Source organism: Bos grunniens, chromosome 16 (genome assembly GCF_055505025.1).
Source record: "Bos grunniens cultivar Pamir isolate PY7600 chromosome 16, Bosgru_T2T1.0, whole genome shotgun sequence".
In the NCBI taxonomy this organism is placed as follows: Eukaryota; Metazoa; Chordata; class Mammalia; order Artiodactyla; family Bovidae; genus Bos; species Bos grunniens.
In genome coordinates this window covers 5754363-5779915 of record NC_141180.1, presented here as the reverse complement: position 1 = coordinate 5779915, position 25553 = coordinate 5754363, and the positions used below count along the sequence as shown (strand labels likewise).

At 53.2% G+C, this 25553-nt stretch overlaps 1 protein-coding gene across 4 annotated transcripts in view; it reads left to right on the top strand.

Annotated features, from left to right (window-relative positions):
• The window catches only part of PLXNA2 (plexin A2), a 233673-nt gene that overhangs the window by 135066 nt on the left and 73054 nt on the right, over positions 1 to 25553 (top strand). For all 4 annotated transcript variants that reach the window (XM_086342251.1, XM_086342252.1, XM_086342253.1 and 1 more), the window contains 5 exons: positions 11088 to 11188; positions 15167 to 15290; positions 16990 to 17143; positions 17847 to 17943; positions 21166 to 21280. In XM_086342251.1, the coding sequence (XP_086198377.1) occupies positions 11088 to 11188; positions 15167 to 15290; positions 16990 to 17143; positions 17847 to 17943; positions 21166 to 21280 (591 nt within the window). The remainder of the gene's footprint in view (positions 1 to 11087; positions 11189 to 15166; positions 15291 to 16989; positions 17144 to 17846; positions 17944 to 21165; positions 21281 to 25553) is intronic.

The following is a 25553-nucleotide window of genomic DNA, read 5'->3' as shown; positions in this document are numbered from 1 at the left end:
ACTGAAGGAGCCCCACCTCCTACCCAGGCAACAGCAAAGGTGTTCTTACCCCAGGTGTCTGAGCAGCCTCTTCACCGCCCTGATGATTCCCTCCCCAAACCTCACCTTTTATTTTTTTTTAATTTATTTATTGTAATTGGAGGCTAATTACTTTACAATACTGTAGTGGGTTTTGGCATACATTGTCATGAATCAGCCATGGGTGTACATGTGTTTCCCAAACCTCACCTTTTAGAGCTTATGGGCGGCAGACCCTTCAAAGAGAACTCAGGATTAACAGGAGGGCCACGCCCTCCTGTCTTGCTCTCCAGGTTATGGGAAGGTGGGAGAGCCAGAAGTTGAAGGGGTGCGGCCCAGAAACCAGGTTGCGTTGGGCAGATGTCCCACTCTCGGATGAATCAGGCTCCATGTGGCAAGGCTGCCCCTGGGCCCTCTGCATCCAGGGGCCTGTGGAAAAGCCTGGACCCACAGGAGTGTGAATGAATGAATGGGAATGGGCTGGTGAAGGGCATCCTTGCTTCATCACTCCATCCCCTGCCATCATCACTTTCCCCTCTGGGGTTGATGACGAGTTGATGTTGGCCTTGTGGGGAGGTTTGTGGGCCCTCTCTAATCCCAGCCATCTGGTTTCCAGGTGAGAGATCTGTTTTAGCTATTTCTTAGGCCCTATTTCCCAAATCCTCTCATCCCCTATTTCCTACCCCACCTGCTTTCCCTCACTGAATAAATCCACGGTTGTCATGGAGACAACATAGTATCAGCATCTCTGCTGCTTTGTAGATCCTTCCGGAAAACAGAACGAGAAAGGGCCCTCCTTGTACCTTCTTAGTGTGTCTGGCACAGGAGTCCTGTCTGACAAAGTGTGGTGTGGTGTTGGATGTTTCTGCTTCGCCCACTCACTTTCCTCCCTCTGTCCTTCCTTCGCCCAAGTTCCACCTTCTTAGGAGACTAAGCCCTGTTTGACTTTTTTCAGCCGAGGTCAGGGTCCTGTGTTCTTCAGCCTCCAGCAGGGACTGTGTCACGAATAAGGAGAAGAGTTTGAGGGACTGTACAGATGTAATTCTCCCCAGATGATGGATCAGCAGTCCCAGCGCAGAGAGGCGAGGTGGTCGCTCTAGATCACCCCACACGCAGTGCAGAGCCTGCAGCTTCCCTTGCAAACCCTGCCACCTTCAGTGGGTCTGCACCGAGAGACAGCACAGTAACTACCGCTATTAAGCACCAACTGTGTGCAAGGATCTCTGTGTACAAATGTCACTCAAACCTCCGAACAACCTTGTGAAGTTAATATCATTATTGTCAGCATGTTACAGAGGAAGAAACTGAGGCACGAGGAGGTCAATGAGGACCCTTTATTCATTGATCACCATAGCAGCTGGATTTGAAACTGAGGACTGTCTCCTTCAAAGCCCCACTTCTTAACCAGGACAAAGTAAATAGGGCCTCTACCAAAAGGATTCAAGAGGGGCCATCATTACCCAAGTGTTCATCGATAGCATGAATTCCACTGTTTGGGGCCAGAAATTGCTTTCCCCATCATCCTTTCCCCTTTGACTCCCACATGACCCTCTGCTGGGTTTTATGAATGAGAAGGGGAAAAAAAAATATATCATTGAAAAGTTTGACGAACTTTGGCTCCCATTCTCAGAATGATAGATAGCTTTAATTACTCCGAACTACTCAGCCACTCCACTCTTCTCCCCCAAGTCATTAAAAATAGATTTTTCTCTTTGAGCTTCACTCCGCCCTCGGGTGTCCAGATAGTCAGGAGTTCTTGGGAGACAGCCCCAGGGTCAGCTTCTGGTCAGAAGGTTGCATGTTGCTTTGGTGGCGATCACAGGGTCCAGGAACTCCAGCTGGCTTCCTGGGAGGTTCACGCCTCCTTCTTGATGCTATTGGTCACGTGACTTTCGCAGCTCAGAGGATGGGCAGGGGGCTGGATTGGCGTTTACTTTATGAGGATTTAAAGGGCTCTCACACATCACTATTGGTTTTTAAAGAACTGGACCTAACCCTGGGAACAAACAATAATGACTTCTTCACATTAATTACTGGGAAGTTGATTTGTTGGAAAGGCCGGAGCTGAAAATAGGAGCTCAGAAGGGCTCTGCTCCCTGATGAGCAGGCAGGATGAAGTGAGATGGGTATGGTGGGCTCCGTTTTAAAAATGAGGGAGGCTTAAAGAGGTTAAGCCGCTTTGCCGAGGTCTCACTGCAAATGACTAGCAAGGCCAGGACAGGAAGCCCCTGCCACCTCGGCCTCCAGGCGGGGCTGGCTGAGGGCTTGTGGCTCAGGGTAGAGGGTGTGGGACCCATTCAGAGTGGTTTCCACTGCTCTGGTCCTGGCAGGCTTTTAAGACATCCCGCAGGGCATCCTCAGCCCCATCAGCCTTCCCCCCGCCTCACCCTCTCACATCAGCCCTTGTATCGTCTGGCTCCAGATCCACCAGCTGACTCCCCGTCAGCCAGCAGTGGTCGGAGGGGAAGCGTCAGTACAGGGGCCGGCCCCCGTGTCCAGAAGGAAGAAAGCTGATCCTGACGGCCAGCCCTCGGGGCAGCCCCAGGCGAGGGGCCTTCCCTGCCTGCTGCCGCCGCGCCCCCCTCACAACCCCATCCTGGCAGTCGGGCACACCCAGGCTCCAGTTCCATTTCCGCCACCTACAGGCGACAACTAGGGCAGGTGATTGAACCCAAGACTCAGGCAAACCCACTCCAGTGTTCTTGCCTGGAGAATCCCAGGGACGGGGGAGCCTGGTGGGCTGCCGTCCACGGGTCGCACGACTGACGCGACTTAGCAGCAGCAGCAGTTTCCTAACGAGCAAGGTGGGTCTCTTCCCTCACCTGTGAGGCTGGTGTGAGGATCAGGCGAGGGGACAGAGGATGGAGTGCAGCAGGCGCAGATGAACGGCCGCCTCATCCCCTTCCTTGGACAAAGCTCAGCCAACTGCCCGCTCAGAGGAAGGTGGCATGGGCCTGGGGCGCCCTCAGCGGAGGCCTCAGTCCCCCTCAGATCCAAAGAGGGGGTCTCACGGCTGCCCCCAGCCACACCTAGCAGAGGAGAACAAGGTTAAAATGCCGCTTCAGACATCTGGTCGACAATCAGCTCTTTGCCTGTAAAGCACGGGAGAGCGAACAAGGGTATTATTCCATGAAGTCTTGCTGAGCCAAAGGGCTATTTATTATACGAGGTGTGTTTGGAGCCTGGGGAGGCTGGCCTGTCCCTGGAGGGTCAGCTTTGGCTTGGATGCCTGAGGGCTGGGGGCTGGACGAGGCCTCCCTAACCGTCTGCCCGTGTTTCTCTTCCTGTGAGAATGCTGAACTCTGGCCCCAACGGGCATACAGGGAAGGCAGAGCCCTAAGCTGTCAGGCCGGCTGTACCTGTTCCCCATGGGGCTGACAAGATTTGGCTAAGCCTGTGAAGAGAGACTCCTCCCGCCCATCCCTGCCAGCCGGTAACAACTGCCAGGTGCCGGCCAGTCCTAAGATCAGTGGAGTCAAAAAGATGAAAGCCCAGCCTGCCCTCTGGTTGCTTCCCACCTCTTGAATCCCCCTCTGACCTCAGCCTCCGGACTGACCCCTGCACCTCCTGTCCCTCTTTTTCTCCAAAAGATCCCTTATGGCATGTCACCACTACGGCCACGGAGGACCCCCTCCCCTCCAGCTGACCTTCTCCACTCCCTGAGACAGGCCCCAGGGTTTCAGCCAACCCTTTGTGTGTACTATCACTCAGTCATATCCAATTCTTTGCAACCCCGTGGACTGTAACCTGCCAGGCTCTGTCCATGGAATTCTCCAGGGAAGCATACTGGAGTGGGTTGCCATTTCCTTCTCCAGGGGATCCTCCCAATCCAGGGAACAAACCTGGGTCTCCCACCACGGTGAAGGCAGATTCTTCACCATCTGAGCCACCTTGGGTGCCTCTATTTCCTGGTGAAGCAAATGGATCTCCCACTACATAACAATCCACAGCCTCTCTGCCTGCAGGAGCTGAGCACAGCGAATGAGATAAGCGCGCAGAGCATGCTCACACCCTCTCCCGGCCTGGCTGTGATGGCGCCACGGAGCCCAGCCTGCATACCAGCCCTGGCAGGGCCTCCCTTCAGCCTGCCCTCGGCCTGTGACCACAGATGAGCATCAGGTTGCTTCTTGAAAAAACGTATCTGGTTTGGGAAAAAGAGCAGAAAGGAGGTCTGAGACCCTAGAGGCTCCAAGGGAAGAGAGGGTGGGCTGGTGGGGAGGGCCCATCAAGAGAAGGGACAAAAGACAGGAGGGCGGCTCCGGGAGCCAGCTGTGCCTCAGCTGCTGTGCGCTTGGCCCTGGGGCCCCGGGGACCCTGAGGCTGTGGCTCAGGCCAACTGCATGCTTCCATGCAGGCTGTGTGTGTGCCCTCCCAGCCCCACCACCTGGCTCTCAGCCACCGAGAAGGCCGCTGTTTCTCTCCTTGAGTCAGGAGGCAGGGGACATGTGTGGGAACAGGTGGGGACATCTGGCGGGGGCGGGGGCGCAGGTTCCAGGGAAGCAGGGGGTGAAACGCTCAGTCCTCAGGGCCCCTGCGGCCTGGGGAGTGGCTTTCCCTTATTCCTCCCTCTCTCTGTCTCTCTCTTACCTGATTGCCAAGGGCTCCTGCCCCCTCTGGAGCAGACTGCCCACGTGGAAGGCCCCCGAGGCCAGCCTCTGCACTTTGTCCTCTGAGCCACAGCTGCCCCTTGCTTGATGTCCCTCCGTCGTGCGTCTGTTCTACCATGTTAAGATGATCCAGTTTCCTTGGTTTTGTCCTCAACCAAACCATGGGCTCCAGAGAGCAGAGAATGTGGCCTGATGCCTCATGGAGAGCTTGCATGCTAAGTTGAGTCCGACTCTTTGCGGTCCTGTGGACTCTAGCTCGTGAGTCTCCTCTGTCCATGGGGATTCTCCAGGCAAGAACACTGGAGTGGGTTGCCAGGCCCTCCTCCGGGGGATCTTCCCCACCCAGGGCTCGAGCCCCAGTCTCTCATGTCTCCTACTTTGGCAGGCAGGCTCTTTGCCACTAGTGCCTCCTGGGAAGCCCAGTGGAGGGCTTTGTGTGTGTGCTGCTTAGTCGTGTCCAGCTCTTTACGACCCCACCCACCAGGCTCCCCTGTCCTTGGGATTCTCCAGGTAGGTTACTGGAGTGGGTTGCCATGACCTTCTCCAGGGGATCTTCCCAACCCAGGGATCAAACTCGGGTTTCCCACATTGCAGGCAGATTCTTTACCTTCCGAGCCACCAAGGAAGCCCACAGTATAAATGCTCTGTAAATACTGAAGGGTCACGGGGGACCCAGGCCCAGCCCACGGTCAGAATTCTCTACATTGGTCTCCTTCTAACTCAGGTGTCTCTCCCGTAGACACCCCTGGATTCTCAGAACCCGGTAGCTCCTTCTCGGTGTCCACACAGGGTGGCAGAGATGTGGGCTTGATTCTCTCTCCCCAGGCTTCCCTGCTGAGGCCTGCTGTCCCTCACTTTGCTACTGGGGAGCTCTTCTCTGAAGAGGGACGGCTTGGCACCTGACGGAGAAAGTCTCCAGGCTGATGGTAACCACCAGGGTCACAGAGGTCTCCGGGGCCTTCCTGGATGGTTCTAGCCCTGCAGGTGTGCCGTGTCCTTTGAGACCTTCAGGAAGGAGGCGGCTTCTAGCCCTTCCCTTGGTGGCTTGTCCCCAAAGCCGATGATCATCTGCTGTCACAGCCCTTGTTGAGCTAGACCCCTCACCCGATGGGCCAACAGGGGGGCGGGTGGGGAGCAGGGACCACTCCAAACTCTGCGCCCTGCTGAGCCTCACCCGCGTTACATTAGCCCCTGGGACTCAGGCCAAGGGGGAGGCCCTGGAGACTGGGGCCCCGGAGCTGGAGAAGCCAAGAACACAGGATGAGTCACCTTTAATGAAGAGTGTTTTTTAAGTAAATGACTTAATAGGGCAGTTACATTCATTAGAGGCGTAATTACGAGGCCTAAGATCAAGTGGAGATGAATGCCGAGTGAGCGGTGGGTGGGTGCAGGGGAGAAGGTGGTGGAGGCGGCAGGGGAGGGTTGTCCTCACTGCCACACCCGTGTGCCCTCCCAACCACCCGGATCCCCGCACTCAGGCTGGGGGGCGCGGGGGCCTCCAGCATAATGAAAGCACAATCATAATAAACACACACTAATTAAAGTGTCATCGAGTGTCCCATTAGACTCTGAGTCAGCCCTGACAAAGCCCCGCCTGACGCGGTGGACGCTCTCCAGGACTAGCTGCCTTTCCTTCTAGAGCTTCCCCGAGACAGAGTGCATCCCCAGCCCATCCTCCCCCAGGCCCCGGCACAAGTGCCCACCTGTCGCCTGCCTGGTGCCAGCTGAGTGGCCCCTGACCCCAGGTCCACCACAGACTCAGAGATAGTGGAATCAGTAACTCCCTGGGCCGTGGAGCAGTCCCCAGACCAGCCTCCAGCTCTCCTCCCTGAGAAGCAGTCTGATTCCTTCTGCAGCCCCAAGGCAGAGTTTGATTCTATTTCTTCACGGCCCCGGGCAGAGCCTGACATTTAAAAAGATTTCCCAGGATGTGAGGTCACGTTTACCAGTGGTTCTCATAAAAAAAATTAGCTGGAGAGCTTGTTGGAACCATTTCTCAGGCCCTGCCTCATGCCAGAATTTCTGACTCAGTTGGACTCTGGATTTTGATGTCTCTGAAGCTCACAGGTCATGCCAAGGGTGTTGGTTTGAGGATCCAGGATGCCTCTTCATGGAGGACACTCTTTTGGCCAAGAAGTGATGGACTGGAGAGCTTACATTGTGTATTCCAGCTGTGTGGACTTCTCTGTCCTTCCCAAGTCAACCCAGACCTGTTCTCCAGATTTCTATACACTCATCACTCTTTACCCTCAAGCTCTGCTTTCCTGTTTGCTCATGTGGTTCCTTCCACCCGGGACGCTCTTCATCTGTGTAAATACTATTAACCCTTGAAGACCCAGACCCAGGCCACATCCCTCACAAAGCCTCCTTGGGACACCCATCTAGAGCCACGCTCCCCCCACGAGAACAAAACTCCAGGAACCTAGCGGCGTGTGTCATTTTAAGTTTTCTAACAACCATATTTTAAAGAGTAAGAAGAGGCAGCTGAAATCATTAGTTAGGTTTTTATTTAACCCTAAATTTTCTCAACACTTGTCAATAAGAATTATTAATGTGCTGTTTTCCATCCTGGTTTTTCATGCTCGGTCATCTACATCCAGTTGTCGTTAGAACGTGTCTCAATTCCAACTAGCCCCTTCCACGTGCTGGTAGCCACACGGGCCCATGTGTTGGATGGCACAGATGTAGAAGTAGTTTTTTCTTTGCTCCAAATTCCCTCAGCCCTCTTTCAATACCTCTCTTAGAACACACATCACTTTTCTTGTTTTTATTGCTAGTCTGCTTGCAACTTGAAGGTGAAGGCTGTGTTTTAATGCTGCTGTTGATTTTATTGCCCTAAAGTGCCCTGCACTGGCCTTTCTGTACAATGTGATCAATGCCTTCGACTTGATGAATGAATATGGAAGCACATGTTTATAGGGAAGACAGAGCACCCGTGGAAACACCTGACTCTGAGTGCCTCCCTCCAGTCCCCCGTGACGTTTCTCTCCTCCGGTTTGTATGTGGCTGTCAGATCTCCGAGAAGAGAATAAATTCAAGTTTTAGGACCCCCACTCCCATAAAAGTTTCCTGTTTTACTTTGCTCTTCAACTCTGTGTATTAAGAAAAAAAAAAAAAAATTCCCACCAGGAGGGCCCAGGAAACAGGAAAATAGTTGTGCAGTTGGTTTCGTGTTTGGAGAAGAACAGGCTTCTCACTATCTCCGCGGCACTTGGCGTGAAAGTGGGCTTTGTTGCTGGAGACACTGCTCCCATTCAGGGCCCTGTTCCCCAGCTGCTGAGAGCAGGGCTGTGTTTTGACAGACGGGCCGAATGCAATGCAGACAGTTGTTTTAATTTCCAGCCAGATGCAGACATCACTCACACGGAGCCTGAAACCCAGGAAAGGGAGCCGGGCACTGGACCGCGGCTCTCAGGCCTCCGAGGGCGGGTTGGGAGGGGGAGGGCACTAGCGGAAGCCCCCCTGGGCGACTGGGGTCACGGATACCCTGAAGGGCTGAGGGTCCCTGGGCGTGGGGAAGGACCCACAGGGAGAGCATCCGGCAGGCACACGCCAGAAAGGTGCTTCTGGCAGGGATCGCAGGTCACGAGTCAGGGGTCAGCGGGGGCTCCTTAAGGCAGGGTGCTGTCAGCGGCCGGTGGTATGGCTGGAGATTACCTTTGAACCGTCCACGTCATTCAGCAGTCTCAGGGAGGAGTTAGGAGCATCCTGAAAGACAGAGCTGGAAGGACTCAAGCGGCCTTCCTCTGGGTCAGAAGTATACCTTCCGAAGCCTCCCAGACACACGTCCCCTTGACTCGGCTCACACCTCCCACGGATGGGCGTCCCTGCTGGAACCCCGGTCTGCTGCGTTATTGGACAGCCTTGACGTTCTTCTGTCGAGCTTTTGTGGATCTTTTCACCCCTGGGTCTCATCTCCGCCACAGGGCTGCCCTTCAAACCATGGCAAACCACTTCCCTATTCCCCTTGAGATTCACCTTCTCTGAGCTAAAGAAACATCCAGGTCTCTCAAGCTGTACTTCAGATGCCACTGCTGGGTCCCGCCCCATCGTGACCACCCTTCTGGGAAGTCTGTCTGGTGGGGCTACACGTCTCCAGGAGCAGGCTGCCCGGCCCTGAACTGGGAACTCCCCAGGGTGGGGCACCTCCGTCCTGACACCACGTCCATTAATGCAGCCTGTGACCGAGTTGGCCCCCAGAGCCGTGCTATCACCCTGTCAGGTCCGATTGGACCTGCGAGTTGCGAGTCCGCTCAAACCCGCACACCTGTCGTGCATGAGCTATTTCAAACCAGCTGTCTCCAACCTCCACTTAGAATATCTGCTTTTTTAAACTGAATTTCCAGATTTTACACTTACACTTTCTGCATTTCATTTATTTTATTATTAAAGGCAACTCAGAAATGCTTAAAGCTGATCATGTCACTCAGAGGGAAAAGCTTTGTAATTCAGAATGTTAAGATGTGGGGAGAATGAATCGGTGCGGGGGGAACCCAATAGAAGGAAGGTTTCTGGGGTTGGTACCCAAAACTTTTCACGATCTGACCCCTGGTTACACACGCCAGCCGCATCTCTCAGCTCGTCGCATCCAGTGTGCACGCCACACTTGAGTTAAGCTGAACTGAGCCATGATTCCCAGGAGATGCAGTGTTGAAGAATCCGCCTGCCAATGCAGGAGACACAAGAGATGCGGGTTTGATCCCTGGGTCGGAAGATCCCGTGAGGAAGGAAATGGCAACCCACTCCAGTATTCTGGCCTGGAAAATTCCATGGACAGCGGAGCCTGACGGGCTACAGTCCACGGGGTCGCGAAAGAGTCGGACAGGACTGAGTTCGCATGTACCAACAGCCATGATTACTTTTGCTCGTGGTAATCTCTCAGCTAGGAAGGCCCTTCCAGGCATCTGCAGCAGGCCCACTCTTACCCTGACTCTCCCACACTCGGCTGCTGGTCCGTTTTCCAGACAGATTGTGCTGGGTGGCCCCTCCTTTAATCTACCAAGGCCCCCAGGGCATATACCCATCGCCTGCGATGGATGTTCACCACAATGTAGAGTGGGTCCCAGTTTGTAATTACCGAGTCCCGCGGGCTGCGTGCTCTGCAGGGGGACAGATCTGTGTCCGATTCACTGCAGTTTCTCTAGCACACAGCACTGGAGCCTTGACGCAGTGACATCTGATAAATGGTTGCTGGGTGAGCCTTGTTAGACTCCATCCTGAGCCTCTCTGGAGGATGCTGTGAAGGCGTCTCCATCAGACCCTTCATCTCTCCGCCAGAGGCGGAACACTAGGCTGCTGGACCACAGGTTGTGTTTCCGCTTGACCTCACACGTCCAGTAGGTGGGGAACCTCTCTGCCCTGACACATGAGATCCCATTCCCAGCCTAGCAAATGTTTTTGCAGCCCAGCTGCCTGCGGGCTCAGCCATCAACAGATACCTAGGACATACCGAATGCAAGACTTCAATCTTCTGACCCTCTGCCTGGCCTTAATGTTAACACCCGCTGGGCAGGTAAGGGTGAGTAATGAGCACACAGGCCTGGTTTCTGTCCCAGCATGGCCTCACCTGGAAGCCAGGAAGGGAAGGCTGTCTGCTCTTGGGGGGAGGTCACAGGCTTGAGCTACACACTCCCCGTTTCCCTAGCAAGACGGCATCAGACAGGCAGCTCATCTCTGTTCACATTTAGCCAGACTTTTCAAAGGACGGGAGATTTACTACAGAAAAGTGAATACAGACATCAGAGAATGGGATAATTGGATCCAGGTGGTGCGTCTGGTTGGCGGTAAAAAGACGGTGCCACTCAGTGAATACTATTTGATAGGGAAAGTTTCTCCTTCTCTCTCTTTTTATTTATCAGTGTTTTCTTTGCAGGCAGGATGTCTCAGCCCGAGCCCAGCTGAAAGCTCTTCAGAGGCTAGTTGGTGGCACTCAATAGCCTTTCAGCAGACTTAACCATTTCCAGTGTCTTCCCAGAGCAGGCCCAGCCCTCCCGAGGACTTTAGTGCAGGCAGAGAGAGGCTGGAGGGCTTGCTTCCACCCCTGGGGAAGGCAAGAAGCCTGGGAGCCGTTAGCTGTGCCTGCCTCATGCAGGGGAAACAGATGAGAACGCCGAAGGACCGATTCAGGCCTGTTGTCTCCTCTCTAGGGGTGGTGGCAGTGCAAGTGTGCACACGCGCGTGTGTGTGTTAGTCGCTCAATCATGTCCGACTCTTTGAGACCCCATGAACTGTAGCCCACCAAGCTCCTCTGTCCATGGAAGTCTCCAGGCAAGAATACTGGAGTGGGCAGCCTATCCCTGCTCCAAAGGATCTTCCCGACCCAGGGATGGAACTCTGGTCTCCTGCATCGCAGGCAGATTCTTTCCCATTTGAGCTACAGTGGTTAGGTGTAACTGAGTCTGCACACAGCGTCCGGAGGCATCACTCCCTGATCTAACCTGCTGTCTTTTCCCTCTCGGCCAGATCACCAGGGTCCCCGTGGAATCCTGTGAGCAGTATACAACCTGCGGGGAGTGCCTGAGCTCGGGGGACCCTCACTGTGGCTGGTGTGCCCTGCACAACATGTAAGTTTGGCACAGTCTGGAAAAAAAAAAACCTGGAATGCAGAAGACCAGGTACTTTCCTGGGAGTGTTGATGAGGGATGTGACCTCAGTTTGCAGGGAGAGAGGAATTTCCCTCTGCTGAGCAGTAATTCTAATCGCAGTCAGAGTGCTGAAAGCAAAGAAGAGAGGCCGTGAGTGCCTTCTTTCCAAGGGCAGTGCCTCTGTGGTCTCACCTCCAAAACCCGACCCCTACTCCCTCCATCTCTGGCCAGCTGCTCTGAAGTCTGCACCTTTGCTACAGGGAAGGAGTGGCGTTGGAAGAACTTGCAAGGGAATTTGAAGTGTCTCTAGATTGTAGCCTGAACAAGGCACCTCATTCCTGGAGTTTGGACCCCAGTGAGAGGCCGTGTGACCCGGCATGGTCCACTGACAACCCTGGGCCTCCTTTTCCCCATCACCGGAAAGGGATAATGCCTACCTCGCAGGTGAAGCGTGAGGATTAAATGCTAAATAAATGCTTTGGCAGTAAGGAAGCTCAGGATAAGCTACACAAGTCAAAATGATGATCATGGACTCGGAACCCTTGGGAGGACCCTTCTGGCCTCCTCAGTCAGTCCCTGGTTCCAAGAAGCCTACATCTTACTCTAACTGGCCTCGCATCCCTATTCAGATACACCCCCTGCCACTGAATACCAGCCCAATAGAAATGCAAAATTGCACTTAAACTTCCTAACTCCAAGAGCCCCAGAGGGAGAGCAGAGGGAAGAAACTCCAAAGGCAGAGGGGGAGGCGGCTGGCTAGGAATTCTGCTCCCCAGCGGCCTAGGAAACTCCAGGGCTCCTTGCCAGCCAGCAGAGCACCCCCACGAGAAGTGCCGGTTTAGGGTGGGGGCGGAGGCGGAGGGCCAGAGTTCAGGGTCCTGCACAATCGCTCTTGGCTTCCAGCCTCCGCAGCAGGTGTTGGAAGGGCTATGCAGGGAGGGAGCGAAGCAGGCGCCTCACAGATGCAAAATCCGGACTGGACTGGCGCCCACACATCCTGGGTTCCCTGCTTAGATTCGGAGGTAAGGGGCTCCTCAGAAAAGTTTTTGCCAGAAATGCCCTCACTAGAACCCAGACAGAGTGGTACCATGTGGGTCAGACAAATGGTAGAGATACTGATGGCACGCCCACTGGGCCCCAGGAATGCCGGAAAGGAAAAAGTGAAGTCATGCAGTCGTGTCCGACTCTTTGTGACCCTGTGGACCATAGCCCACCAGGCTCCTCAGTCCATGGGATTTTCCAGGCAAGAGTACTGGAGTGGCTTGCCATTTCCTTCTCCAGGGGATCTTCCCGACCCAGGAATTGAACCTGGGTCTCCAGCATTGAGAGGTGGCTACAATTGGGGTTCCCGTCAGTGAGGCTGGCCCTACAACCAGCAGGCTGTCTTTCCTCACGAGGGTTTCTCCCTCCATGGAACCCGACAGCCACCCCCAGCTCCTCGCAGTGGCCTGGGTCACCCGGCCCCCTCACTGGGCGGTGGGCAGGCCCAGCCATACCACCTGCTCCCTGCTCTTCCCTGCCAATCTGGCCACGATGTCCCAGTCTGCCAGGGGCCCCAGACCACCTATCCTCCTCCTGGGCCAGATCAGCAGGGGGGCTGACTTAGAATGACCCCAGAAAGGGTCTCAGGTTTCCTCTGCGCTCTGAGCCCCTCCCCTGTCATCAAGGCCCAGGGATGCACTGCTCCTTCCAACAGCTTAGCTTGCCTCTTGCACCACGTGGGGATCAAGCCTTTCCCGTTTCACCTGGATTTTTCCCTTCTCCTGGCCCGTCTCATCTTCGGCCCCTCGGGCACTGCCCACCCACCCTCTGTCCCCTTGCCTGGGTGACGGGGCCGAGCGGAGGGACCACCTCCAGCAGCCCGGACCACGCGCTGGATTTGAGCAGAGGCAGAGGGCTGAGGGCGGTAGCTCAAGAGCCGCTGGGTCCAGGGGTGGGGAGCGGAGTGGATCTGAAACCCTCCTGTCTCTTCTGTAGGCCTTGCTCTTGCGAGTGTGTTATTGTCTCAGAGGCTATTTATCTCTGTTGGGGCTGTTGCCATAAATAGTATGATAAAAAAAGAGCCATTTCAGTGAGTCAATGAGATAAAGGCTCCAGTCAAGAGCTCACTTTAGAGCTATCTTAAGGATTCACTTAAACCTCCATAATTCTTTCCTTTGACAGCATTCATATTTAGATCCATTATGTGCGTGGCAAGGAAGGGTCGGGGGAGGGACTTTGTGGGGAGTTCGGTGGGAATCTCTGCTGGGTCGTGGACTCTTGTCGCATCCCCGGAGGGGACGCTTTGGTCAGAGAAGCGCCAGCCCTGGAGCGTGTTCCCAGGGGTTCCCTGCGTGCAGGGGTCACAATGCCCACCTGCTGCTGTGGCCCGCAGCACCAAGGACCAGAGATGAAGGTGGGGGACGAAGCCACCACGCACGCTTCCTGACAGAGGCAACCCTGCCCGCGCATCCCCGTCTGTCTCTGTGTTTCACAAACATTTATTGAAAATAAGCCATGTGGCAGGTGGAATATCTCAATGAATAAAACATGGTCCCTGCCTTCAAAGAGCCGGGAATCCAGCCACAAGGTCACACGCACGCTATCCCACACAGCTGAGACCCTGTCCAGGGTTTTACATGTCCCTGGGGGGGAATAATAATAATATCCATAGCCATCATCATTAATATTTTTCTTAGTAGGGCCAAGAACAGGCCATTTTCTAAACACTAATTCTTTTAATACTTACACCAGGCCTCTGAGATACAGTATTATCATTGGGTCCAGCATTTTACAGTTAGGGGAGCTGACACTGGGACTTCCAGGAACTTGCCCAATGGGGCCACAGCTAGCAGGCTGGAGATCTGGGTTAGAACCCAAGCAGCCTGGCTCCAGAGTTCACCTTCTGTGCCTTTTGCCTGATACTTCTGTTCCCCAACCTTCCCGCCCTCACTCACAGAGCTTCCCATAAAGATGCTGTCTATACGAGCTATTCTTTATGTCCGAACTGCAGCTCTCATTTGGGAGCCAGGGTGGAGGTGGGGGGCGGGGCGTTGATCCCACTTCTTTTAGTCTGTCCTCTTTTTAAATAATCTTCTAAATTGTTTTTTTTATTATTTTTGGCTGTCCCAGGTCTCCGTTGCTGAACGGGCTTTTCTCTCGCTGCAGAGCACGGGCTCTGGGGTGCGTGGGCTTCAGTAGCTGCCGCTCCGGGGCTCTAGAACACAGGCTCGGGAGTTGTGGTGCCCGGGCTTAGTTGCTCCACAGCATGAGGGATCTTCCCGAATCAGGGGTTGAACCTGTGTCTCCTGTATTGGCAAGCAGATTTGTTGCAGGAAGAGGGACCCCTTCCAGGGCCCGAAACTGGGCTTTTGTCTAACACTTAGAAATGAATTGTCCAAGGGGATACACATGTTGACAAAGCAAGACACTTTATTGGAAAGGCCGCTGGGCAGAGAGCAGAAGGGTGAGGGAACCCAGGAGAACTGCTCCGCCACGTGGCTCGCAGTCTCGGGTTTTACGTGATGGGATTAGCTTCCGGGTTGTCTTTAGCCCATCATTCTGACTCAGAGTGCTTCCTGGTGGTGCACGCCTTGTTCAGCCAAGATGGATGCCAGCAAGGAGGATTCTGGGAGGAGGTCAGACATGTGGTGTCTCCTTTTGACCTTTCCGGAACTCTTCCGGTGGGGGGTGACTTCTCAGTTCCGTGTTCCTCACCAGAACCTCCTGTCATAAAACAACTCACGCCAGTGGTGACTGTGCAGGCCAGGGTGGGCGGTTTCAGTCAGTGTGCTTCCCCAGCAGATTCTTTCCCACTGAGCCACCAGGGAAGCCCCTCCCTTAGTCTGTCTTTGACCGCAGTAGAGACCACCTGGGAGTCACCGAGCCCTCTGGGAGAAGTGACGCTCGTCCTGAGAAGGCAGACACGGGCCGCAGAGCCGCAGAGCCCCCTCACTCACCCCTGTGCGTCTGTGGCAGGTGTTCCCGCAGGGACCGGTGCCAGCGGGCCTGGGAGCCTAACCGATTTGCCGCCAGCATCAGCCAGTGCGTGAGGCTCGAGGTGCACCCCAGCAGCATCTCCGTGTCTGAGCACAGCCGGCTGGTGAGTGAGCCCCTGCGGGGCCTGGGGGCAGGGCACAGCGCGGCACAAGCATGGGTGTGTTCCTTTAACTCCAGCACAGTGTAAGCGGATCAGACTTCATGCGCTCCGAGGACATTTTAGAGGAAAACTACGGTAACGCCTGTCGTTACCCAGGACCCAGTCATTCGCCCCATTCCTTGCAGATCCATCACCCATTGATCTGGTTTGTAAATCTACATTTTGCATTTAGCGGCAAGCCTCTGCAACATCATGCAATCCCATCTCATTCTGTGGTATATGATAGAGATTTCAAGGGACCACCTGGTACAGTTGCTCACAGGAACTTGGAGTTGCCTTTGTACATGTATGTGAGAGAGAGACAGACAGATGGACAGACAGACACAGAGAGACTGAGGCTTAATTCACAGTGTGTGCCGAAAGAGAATATTAAAGAGAATACAGCAGTCCTTCACCACCTGTCGAGGTGCAACCCCAAATACTCCGCGTCCTCGGGCCTGCGCGGTTATTTCCTTCTGGAGGTTTTATGGGCATTCACGAATGCTAATTAGTTAATGAACCTTCCAAGACTTGTGTTCATTCATCCCCACCGGAGGTTTTGGCTCCCACAGAGCTGAGGGAACAAACAGCAGAGTTTGTACCTAAGTCTCTCGGCCCCATGGAAACGAAACTGGGGCAGAGATTCAGCGGCAGACAAATGTATGGAAAGGCTAGGTGATGGCCATTGGGGCTAAGCCCTCCAGGCATCATGGGAGGACAAAGTGAGACCTCCCTCCCTCAGGACTCGCTTCTCAGAGAACACAGGGTGTTGTCACCGCGAACCCCCATGGGCACTCCCCACTGGGAGTCACGTTTCTCACCTCTGGTTTCCAATACCACTTAGATATATTGTTGTCATTTAGTACAAACCCACTTCCGAGGGCATGGAATTCAAAGTGGTGTTTTGCTATTAAATGGTTTCTCGATCATTCTTCTGACAGTCTGTGATGTTTTTACCATTCAGAGGAGGATATTCATATTTAAAAAGCCTGCAGACCACTGGCCTGCCTCCCTGGAAGCCTAGGGAACCACAGACATCATCCAGGGCATTGGTGTCCACTTCCTGCCTTTCTCTGATCCCCTAAGCGCCTTGTGAGGCAACTGCCCTGCTCTCAGGGAACACTCAGTGGGCAAAGAGCCAGAGGCCGACCGAGAATAGAAACCCACCGCCTTAGTAGCCAGCCCCTGCATGACAGCCAGGGTGGGGAGCCAGCCAAATGGTAAACTCCTTATAAACCTCCAGGCTGGTGGCACGTGTTCTCCTATGAACCAGAGCTAAGGCTTATTTGTGATGAGTTCAACTCTGACTGGCTTTTTTCAAGTTTGCATGGTTTCATGTCAAAATGAGCTCAGGCTGAGATGGGTTTTGGGACCTTCCCTCACCCCTACCATCCCTTCCTCTCCCCTCAGTGCTTTATGATTCTGGACAAGACTGAAAAGTAATATTAATAATAAAGACCACTGACCCTGCAACACCCCTTGCAGTGCTACGGTAATGGCTCCGGGTCAAAGCTAGAAGGTCTTCTGGACTGACATCTTCTTCCTAGATGAGGTCCGGGGAGAGGAGTGAGCAAGTGGACAGTGGCAGGGCCAGGCCTGGAGCCCAGGTCCCCCGAGCCCTGCGGGGTGTTCCCACAGCATTGTCTCTCTGCTCCACCCACAGCTCAGCCTGGTTGTGAGCGATGCCCCCGATCTGTCTATGGGCATCTCCTGTGCCTTTGGGAACCTGACGGAGGTAGAGGGACAAGTATCTGGGAGCCAGGTCATCTGCATCTCACCGGGACCCAAGGACGTGCCTGTCATCCCTCTGGATCAGGGTAAGAAGCCTCTGCAGTGAGCGTCGAATGCTCGGGGCTGCTTGATCAGGCTGGCCCAGAGTAGGGGACCCAGGAGACAGGGTGGCAAGTGCCAGCACAGACCGACTGACAGCTGCCAGACTAGGTCTTCTTACGCCAAACTCTAATTTGACTTATAAATCCGTTTAAGTTTGAAGGCAAACTGTCATGCCCCAAGGAAATTTCAGGAAGAGGGAGGTCCCTGTCTCCCTTTTGGGTTAAGCCTGCGCAGTGTGCATAAGAGTTTTTCCAGACTTCCCTTTCCTTCGAGGAACGTTGGAGGCTTCAGCCAGTGGTTTTTAGTAGGTTCTCTCCGTAGAACTGGGGGCTTTTAGGGGTTTTGACCTGATATATATATATTTTTTAAGTTTTATTTTTATATTGATGACCTGATATTTCTGACAGTCTTTCAGTAACTGAACATATTCAACCTAGGCAGGGGACTCTACAGGATCTGATCCGTCACCTCCTCCCTAAGAGGGGGGCCTAGGGTGTCTGGGTCTCAGTGATGGGCTGGTCATCAGAAGGATGAAAGGGACTCTTGGAAGAGGACTCAGGAAGGCTCCGTCTGCCATCACTGCCCCATGGGAGCCCCGGAGTGGCTGAATGATTTAGCCCCCAGCCTCTCCACTGGGCTCCCAGCTTGTAACTTTCTCCTTCCGCCCCTCCCCCCCTTTTTTTTCAGACTGGTTTGGGCTAGAGCTGCAGCTGAGATCCAAGGAGACGGGGAAGATATTCGTCAGCACTGAGTTCAAGTTCTACAACTGCAGCGCCCACCAACTGTAAGCACGCCCCTAGCGGCAGGAGCCGGCATTCAGTGTCAGAGCGGGAAGAGCACCTGGGCCAGCGCCCTCCCTTAGAGATGAGGTCGGGGAGACTGGCAAGCCAGCGGGTCATGGCAGGGCCAGGCCAGGAGCCAACTTGCCCCAGGTCTGGATGTGTGTGGGGGTTTCCTAAGTTCCCACAGGACAAGAACTTACGGTCACCACCCAATCTCCCGATCAGACGTGGCACTTTGTCTAGAACAGCGTAAAGTGCCCCCTAAATATTTCAGTTATATTCGGTTTATTCAGTTATACCGAACCGAATGGCATTCGCTGTCCACAGCCTCTGATCTCATTCAGTCTCCCTTGCACCACACCCTACCCTCAACTCTCAAGCTAAGAGTTAAAAAGGGTGTGAAGTAGAAACAGAAGTCATGGCCCAGGAGCCCGAAGGAAAGTCCTCCCTTTTATGCCAGCGGGTGGTGGCTTTGAATGTGGAGATTAGCAGCCAGCGGAACGTAGCCACATTATCCATGGGCACATGAAGAGGGACTCAGAGATGACAGCCTCAGAGGAGGGGCAAGGCTGGGGAAATGGCCTCACCCAGTGCCCAAATAAAGGACCTGGGCTGGGACACAGCAAGGGGGCTTTCAGCTCTCCTGAGGTCCACACTGAGCCTTCAACTTTTCAAGGAGGAAGCGAAAACCAGACCCAACCATCAGTCCCCAGAGGGGCTTAGGTGCTGCCCATCTGACTTCACCAGCCACGTCCAGCAGCTGAGTGCCATGGCTGTGAGTTCTTACAGCTATGCAGGAAGCCGGGCACACTTCATAAGTCAAAATCGGGGTCGGGAGTGGAGGAGAGAGACCCATACTTACTTTCTGCCGGTCTTCTCTTGAAGTGAAACGGAGACTCTTTCCACGTCATCTGGAAACTCAAGAGAAACGGGGGTCTCTGTAATAGGGCCACGTAAGGGCCATGTGACCTTGGTCATAGGCAAGAGCAGAGACTCTTTCCACATCATCTGGAAACTCAAGAGAAACGGGGGTCTCTGTAATAGGGCCACGTAAGGGCCATGTGACCTTGGTCATAGGCCAAAGCAGAAGTCAACCAAGAGCTCCAGGCCGGAGGGAGAAGCGCCTGGGAACGTTCTGGGACCCATCGTCCTGTTGCCCAGGACAGGATCCACCTGAGCACTCCAGGGGCGTCAAGTCTGAGGGTCCAGGCTGTGGCCACGATGGGCCCAGCAATCCATGTGGGGAAAGGGTCTGTTAGCAGCTAAGCCCTAAAGGAAGCTTTAAGCCATAAAAATAGACAAATGAGCTTCGTTCATCTCCCCTTTTCTGATCTGGATTTTCATGATGAGAATCATCTGCTGGAGTTCTCGGGTCTCCAGAGCAGCTACGGAAGGAGACGTCGCTTGGATCCATTCGGGACAAATCAATAGATGTACCGAGAAAGACAGAACAGGTGATAGAAAGTGGCCTGGGAGGAGCCAAGGCAAGGCGGTATGTGGCAGGAGCTGAACCGGATAAAATCGCCCCCTAAGCCCTGCGTCCAATCCCAGCTAACCCTGTTTTGGGAACTGCGAGCATCTTGGACTGGGAACTCCCCAACCTCCCTCTCACGCTCCAGCACAGTGGTGATGGAACGCATGGCTTGGAGGACGTCCTCATCTCCACGACACCCCGGTGTGATGTCACCACGCTCAACCGTGGATTACCGTGGCAGTGGAGATGCTGTCACGGGCAGCAAGTTTTAGCAGAAAGAAAAGCAAGTATCTTTGACCTTTTATTGCCACGCACTGCCTTATCCGTCCACTTACAAATCACAGGATCGCGTTCAAGCCTCTCCTGTTACTACGGTAAACTAAGGCCCAGAGGGACAGGTGCTCCATTGGAGGTCACCAGATTAGCAAGTGGACAAGCCTGTTCTCGAAGAACCCTGGTCTCATCATCCTTGATCCATTTTTGTCATTTACTTGCTGAATCGTAAGATGTGAGGAAGACCCAATCCATCTGGCCCAAGTTCAGGGACGAAATAACTACGGGCACATCTAGAAGGGGATGAAAATATCCGGCACGGGGAAGAAGTGTGGATGGGATAACGCGCCTGGTCCGCCGTGACTTATGAACCAGCGGGCCCTGGATCAAGCCGCATCCTCCCGAGTGCCATTAGGGCCCCAGCAGGTGGCGCCAGTTTGCAGACCTGGCCATGTGCCTGCCAGGTGGGCCCAGTGGAGACAAGACTGGATTAGGGGATCTGGCAAGGAGCGAGTGGAACAACTCCACCGGCCAGACCTACTTCCCTGGTGGTGTCTGACCGCACACAGGGAACCCAGATGATACGCAGAATGCAGGGGAAACCAGAGGCAAAGAGGCGCTCTACCTGCCGAGAAGGGCAGGAGCCACGCACAGCCTGTGGCTACCATGTCTGGCTACTTGGAGGGGGCGACAGAGTTATCCGTTGATACCATTCACTCCACTCAAACTCCAAAACACAGGTGATATGAACCACCTGTGAACACTCAAATATGGTTTAAGAGCTTGAAGTAACAGGTAAGTTAAGCCCCTAAAAATAATACATTTAGCATTGTATTTTTTAAAACCACGTCCTGTACGTTATCTCGTTTGGCACAAAACAACCCCGTGGAGTGGACAGAAAAGTTTCCGTACAGACGGATGAAGAAATTCTGGTTCAGCAGGTGAAGTGACTTACTCGGGGCAGCCCTCATGGCAGGGCCAGAGGCAAAACGGGAACCAGGTCAGCCCAGTTCCTATCCCTGCTCTCCTTGGGCTGTTCCCTCCTATAAGTGGTGCTAGGCTGGCAAATGTTTAGCTATCAGAAATCAGGGGCAAAAATTTAGTAGGTAGCATTTTCCAATTGCTATGGCATAAATACTCCCTCTGTGGCTCGTTTCAAGCTGCTATCATGTCGATGACCCGCTTGCAACATTCCTGAAAATATGAATAATTGGCTGTCATGAGCTGAAACAGACCAGCTCGAGCACTCCACTGCTTTCGGAGACATTATTCCCACTCTGGACATATTTCTCCCTCAATTTTCTGGCCCCCTGGTCCCCTGAGCATCTTAGAGGGAGAAGCCACAGTTTTCAGGGCTGGGGAAATTGTGAGAGCGAGACTCGGGTAGCGGACTTACGTCACGGCGCGTGGGCTCCCTGGCCCCGCCCCCTGCCCTGTGTGCTGTCCTCTCTCTGCCTCTTACTGTCTGTCTTTGCAGGTGCCTGTCCTGTGTCAACAGCGCCTTCCGCTGCCATTGGTGCAAATACCGAAACCTCTGTACTCATGACCCCACCACCTGCTCCTTCCAGGAGGGTCGGATCAACATTTCAGAGGTAAGCAGGGCTCAGCCTGGCACAGCAGCATCCCCAGTGGATCTGAGCAGACCTCCCTTTTCAGATGGCCAGTCCGACAGCTTGGCCATCTCCTTGCCCCGGTCCACGTTGGGCTTCTTCCAAAGAGGTTAGAAAACCCTGGTATTATAAAGCCAAAAAAAAAAAAAAAAATGGCAGCAAATACTCCCGAGAAGGAGAAGTGCACTGTGTTTGCTAGACTCCTGGAATTGTATTCATTCAAAAGTTCGAGGGGAGCTGAGGGCTGAGACTGAAAGCTCAGAGGAAACATATCCAACCAAACAGACTCCACGGTCTAGAAGAGCGTGGAGAATGGCATTTGTTCTCTGAGTTTTCAGCCCTCTGCTTGGCTGCAGACACAGTCTAGTTCAATAGCACATTCACTCTCAACCACTCTTTCATGCCAGCCTCTCTTCCTAGGCTAAAATTCAATGATTCTTTGACTCTTTTGTAGGACTGAGTAGGTGGCCTTATAGAAGAGAGAGGCAGTCCACTGGTGAAAAGAACCCAGGCTTGCTAAAAGCCACATTTTATGATACAGTCGATGTGCCATCGCTAAGACCGGTTCCACCTTTGTTATCAACACAGGGAGATAATAAATTGCTTATCTTTCCAATAAATAATCCCACCCAGTGATGTTTCCTTGAGGTTCACTTTCTTACAAGCTCACAGCAGGCCTTAGGACAATGAAGCCTGCTGAGTCAATGTCCTTTTCTCATATCTAATGTTTTCCATGCCCCAGGGTGACCAGTAGTTGGGTTTGAACAACTATAGAGACCTTACGTATTCCCACAAACACACATGTGCATGAATATACATCCCCATCTCGTTCTACCTTTTAGGAAATCCATAAATGTAAATAAGTGACTGCGTAGCATGGACAAATATTGCTGTGACCTTTATCTGTCTCCTCTTACACTAGACTGAAGAAGTGAAGTCGCTCAGTTGTGTCTGACTCTTTGTGACCCCATGGACTGTAGCCTGCCAGGCTCCTCTGTCCATGGGATTTTCCAGACAAGAATACTGGAGTGGGTTGCCATTTGACTACAACCTCCTTAAAGGCAGGAGTTTCCTCAGGGCCTTTTTCAGTGAAAGTCTGTAGCATGCATGCGTGAAAGCATAGAGCAATCAATGACCACTGTAACCAAACGTCATTGATAGGAAGTGTTCCTTGGAGCTCCTTGTCTAAGATTTCAAGGAAGTTTCTTGTCTCTCCTAATCAAGGTAGAAGTAACAGTTACTTCCAAGAAAGAGCACCTTGATCAACATGATCATGTTGTACAGTTAATTTTTTTTTAATTAGAGGATAATTGCTTTACAATGTTGTGTTGGTTTCTGCTGTAGAAGAATATGAATCAGCCATTCAGTTCAATTCAGTCACTCAGTCGTGTCCAACTCTTTGAGACCCCATGGACTGCAGCACGCCAGGCCTCCCTCTCCATCACCAATTCCTGGGGTTTACTCAAACTCATGAGCCATTGAGTCAGTGATGCTATCCAATCATCTCATCCTCTGTCATCCCCTTCTCCTCCCGCCTTCCATCCCAGCATCAGGGTCTTTTCAAATAAGTCAGTTCTTTGCATCAGGTGACCAAAGTATTGGAGTTTCAGCTTCAGCACCAGTCCTTCTAATGAATAGTAAGGACTGATCTCCTTTAGGATGGACTGGTTGGATCTCCTTTCAGTCCAAGGAACTCTCAAGAGTCTTCTCTAACACCACAGTTCAAAAGCATCAATTCTTTGGCACTCAGCTTTCTTTATAGCCCAACTCTCACATCCATACATGACTACTGGAAAAACCATAGCTTTGACTAGGCAGACCTTTGTTGGTAAAGTAATGTCTTTGTTTTTTAACATGGTGTGTAGGTTGGTCATAACTTTTCTTCCAAGGAGTAAGTGTCTTTTAATTTCATGGCTGCAGTCACCATCTGCAATGATTTGGGAGCCCAAAAAAATAAAGTCTGTCACTGTTTCCACTGTTTTCTCATCTATTTGCCATGAAGTGATGGGACCAGATGCCATGATCTTAGTTTTCTGAATGCTGAGTGTTAAGCCAACTTTTTAACTCTCCTCTTTCACGTTCATCAAGAGGCTCTTTAGTTCCTCTTCACTTTCTCCCATAATGGTGGTGTTATCTGCATATCTGAGGTTATTGCTATTTCTCCTGGCAATCTTGATTCCAGCTTGTGCTTCCTCCAGCCCAGCGTTTCTCATGATGTGCTCTGCATATAAGTTAAATAAGCCAGGTGACAATATACAGCCTTGACGTACTCCTTCTCCTATTTGGAACCAGTCTGTTGTTCCATGTCCAGTTCTAAGTGCTGCTTCCTGACCTGTTAAGTGTCCCTATATCCCCTCCCCTTGAGCCTCCTTCCACTCCACCCGCCCAGCCCTCCAGGTATCACAGAGCACCGGGCTGAGCTGCCTGTTTTGTACAGCAACTTCCCACGAGCTGGCCGTTTGACGCGCGGCAGTGTGGGTATTTCAGCACTGCTCTCTCTGTTCATCCCGGCCTCTCCTCCTCCTGACGTGTCCACAAGTCCGCGCTCTGTGTCTGCGTCTCTATCCCCGCCCTGCGGATAGGCTCATCAGTGTTAAGCACCTCACAATTGTATTTGTCAATGGTTGTTTAGTCGCTAAGTCAGGCCTGACTGTTTTGCAACCCCATGTACTGTAACTCACCAGGCTCCTCTGTCCATGGGATTTCCCAGGAAAGAACACTGGAATGGGTTGCCGTTTCCTTCCCCAAGAAATCTTCCTGACCCAGGAATCAAACTCATGTCTCCTGTATTGGCAGGCAGGTTCTTCACCACTGAGCTACCTGGGAAGCCCAGTTATACCTCAATAAAGCTAATTTTTTAAACTTTTAATTTAAGAAGAAAGTAAGCCTTGAAAGGTTTCCCAAACGCAATCACACACACACACACACACACACACACACGGCCTTGAATTCTTCTTAGCTTCTGAAACAATATGTGTTATATTCAGGCTAGAAAAAAAATGAAATCTGCCTGTCTTGAAAGAAACACACACAGATGGTGCCCACAGGCGGTATTTAAGGCAGACCCAACCGCAGGTGCCTCCGCGGGATGGAGCCAGTTATCTCGGGCCCGAGAACCTTTCAGGGAAGGCCTTTCCTCCAAGCCAGTCAGGATGCTTTGAAGTGGCTGCCCAGAGAGCGCCACGCTGGTCTTAGTGGGCCTTGGAAATTAATCCCAGCCCCGGGATCCTGCAGGAGGCTGAGACCGCTTTTCAGGCCTGTCTTCTCACCCGTAGGAAAGGACCCACGACCCGAGGGTGCAGTGGGACAGAGGGAGGACCCAGCCTGGGCGTCCACAGGACAATGGCCAGGGGAGGTCGGACGCCAGGGGCAGGGTGACGCTGAGGCCAAGGCTGGGCAGTGAAGGGCTTCAGAAACTGACCTTCATACCAGCCACTTCTAACCTCCTAACTTAAGTTAGTAAGTGTTAGTCTCTCAGTCGTGCCCAACTCTTTGCGACCCCATAGACTGCAGCCCGCCAGGCTCCTCTATCCATGTGATTCTCCAGGCAAGGATACTAGAGTGGGTTGCCATTTCCTCTTCCAGGGGATCTTCCCTACCCAGGAATCTAACACGGGTCTCCAGCATTGCAGGCAGATTCTTTACGGACTGAGCTACAAGGGAAGCCCTTAACCTCCTAACTTGGTTAATGAAATAAGTCGAGAAGGACCACAGAATGCTGAGAGAGAGAGAGAATGACGGGGACGTCCGGATGAGAAGCCACTTCATTTTCTCCTGGCAGCTGGGCTCCTTCAGGCCCAGAGAAACCCAGAGCCAAGCCAGACAGGACCTGCAAGCCACAGGAGTGCGGGGGGTGGAAGACCCAGCGAGACAGTAACTCTGCCCGTGTGGGCCAGGGGCCTGAGGCCCAGAGGGCTAGCTGGAATCATGCCGCCTCCCTCACGCGCTCTAGAAGTCCCTGGAACACAGCTCCCTCTCGGCCACGGGTAACTCAAGTATTCCAGAGAGCTGGGCCTGGGAGAGGCGGTTGCCATCCAAAGTTAGGATTAAATTAATACCGAAAGAGCCCTGGGGGTAAAGCCAGAGGCTTCCCGGCTCAGTTTTCATTTCCTCTCCTTAGTGTCTGCTCCTGGAGGTGAGAGAAATGCCTTAGTCTCATCGCCTCCTCCTCCTCACCCTGCTGACAGGCCCCAGGCCCCACCCCGGGGATGGGCTCTCTCGGAGGGGTGGCCCCGGGTCCCCCAGGCTCCTGACT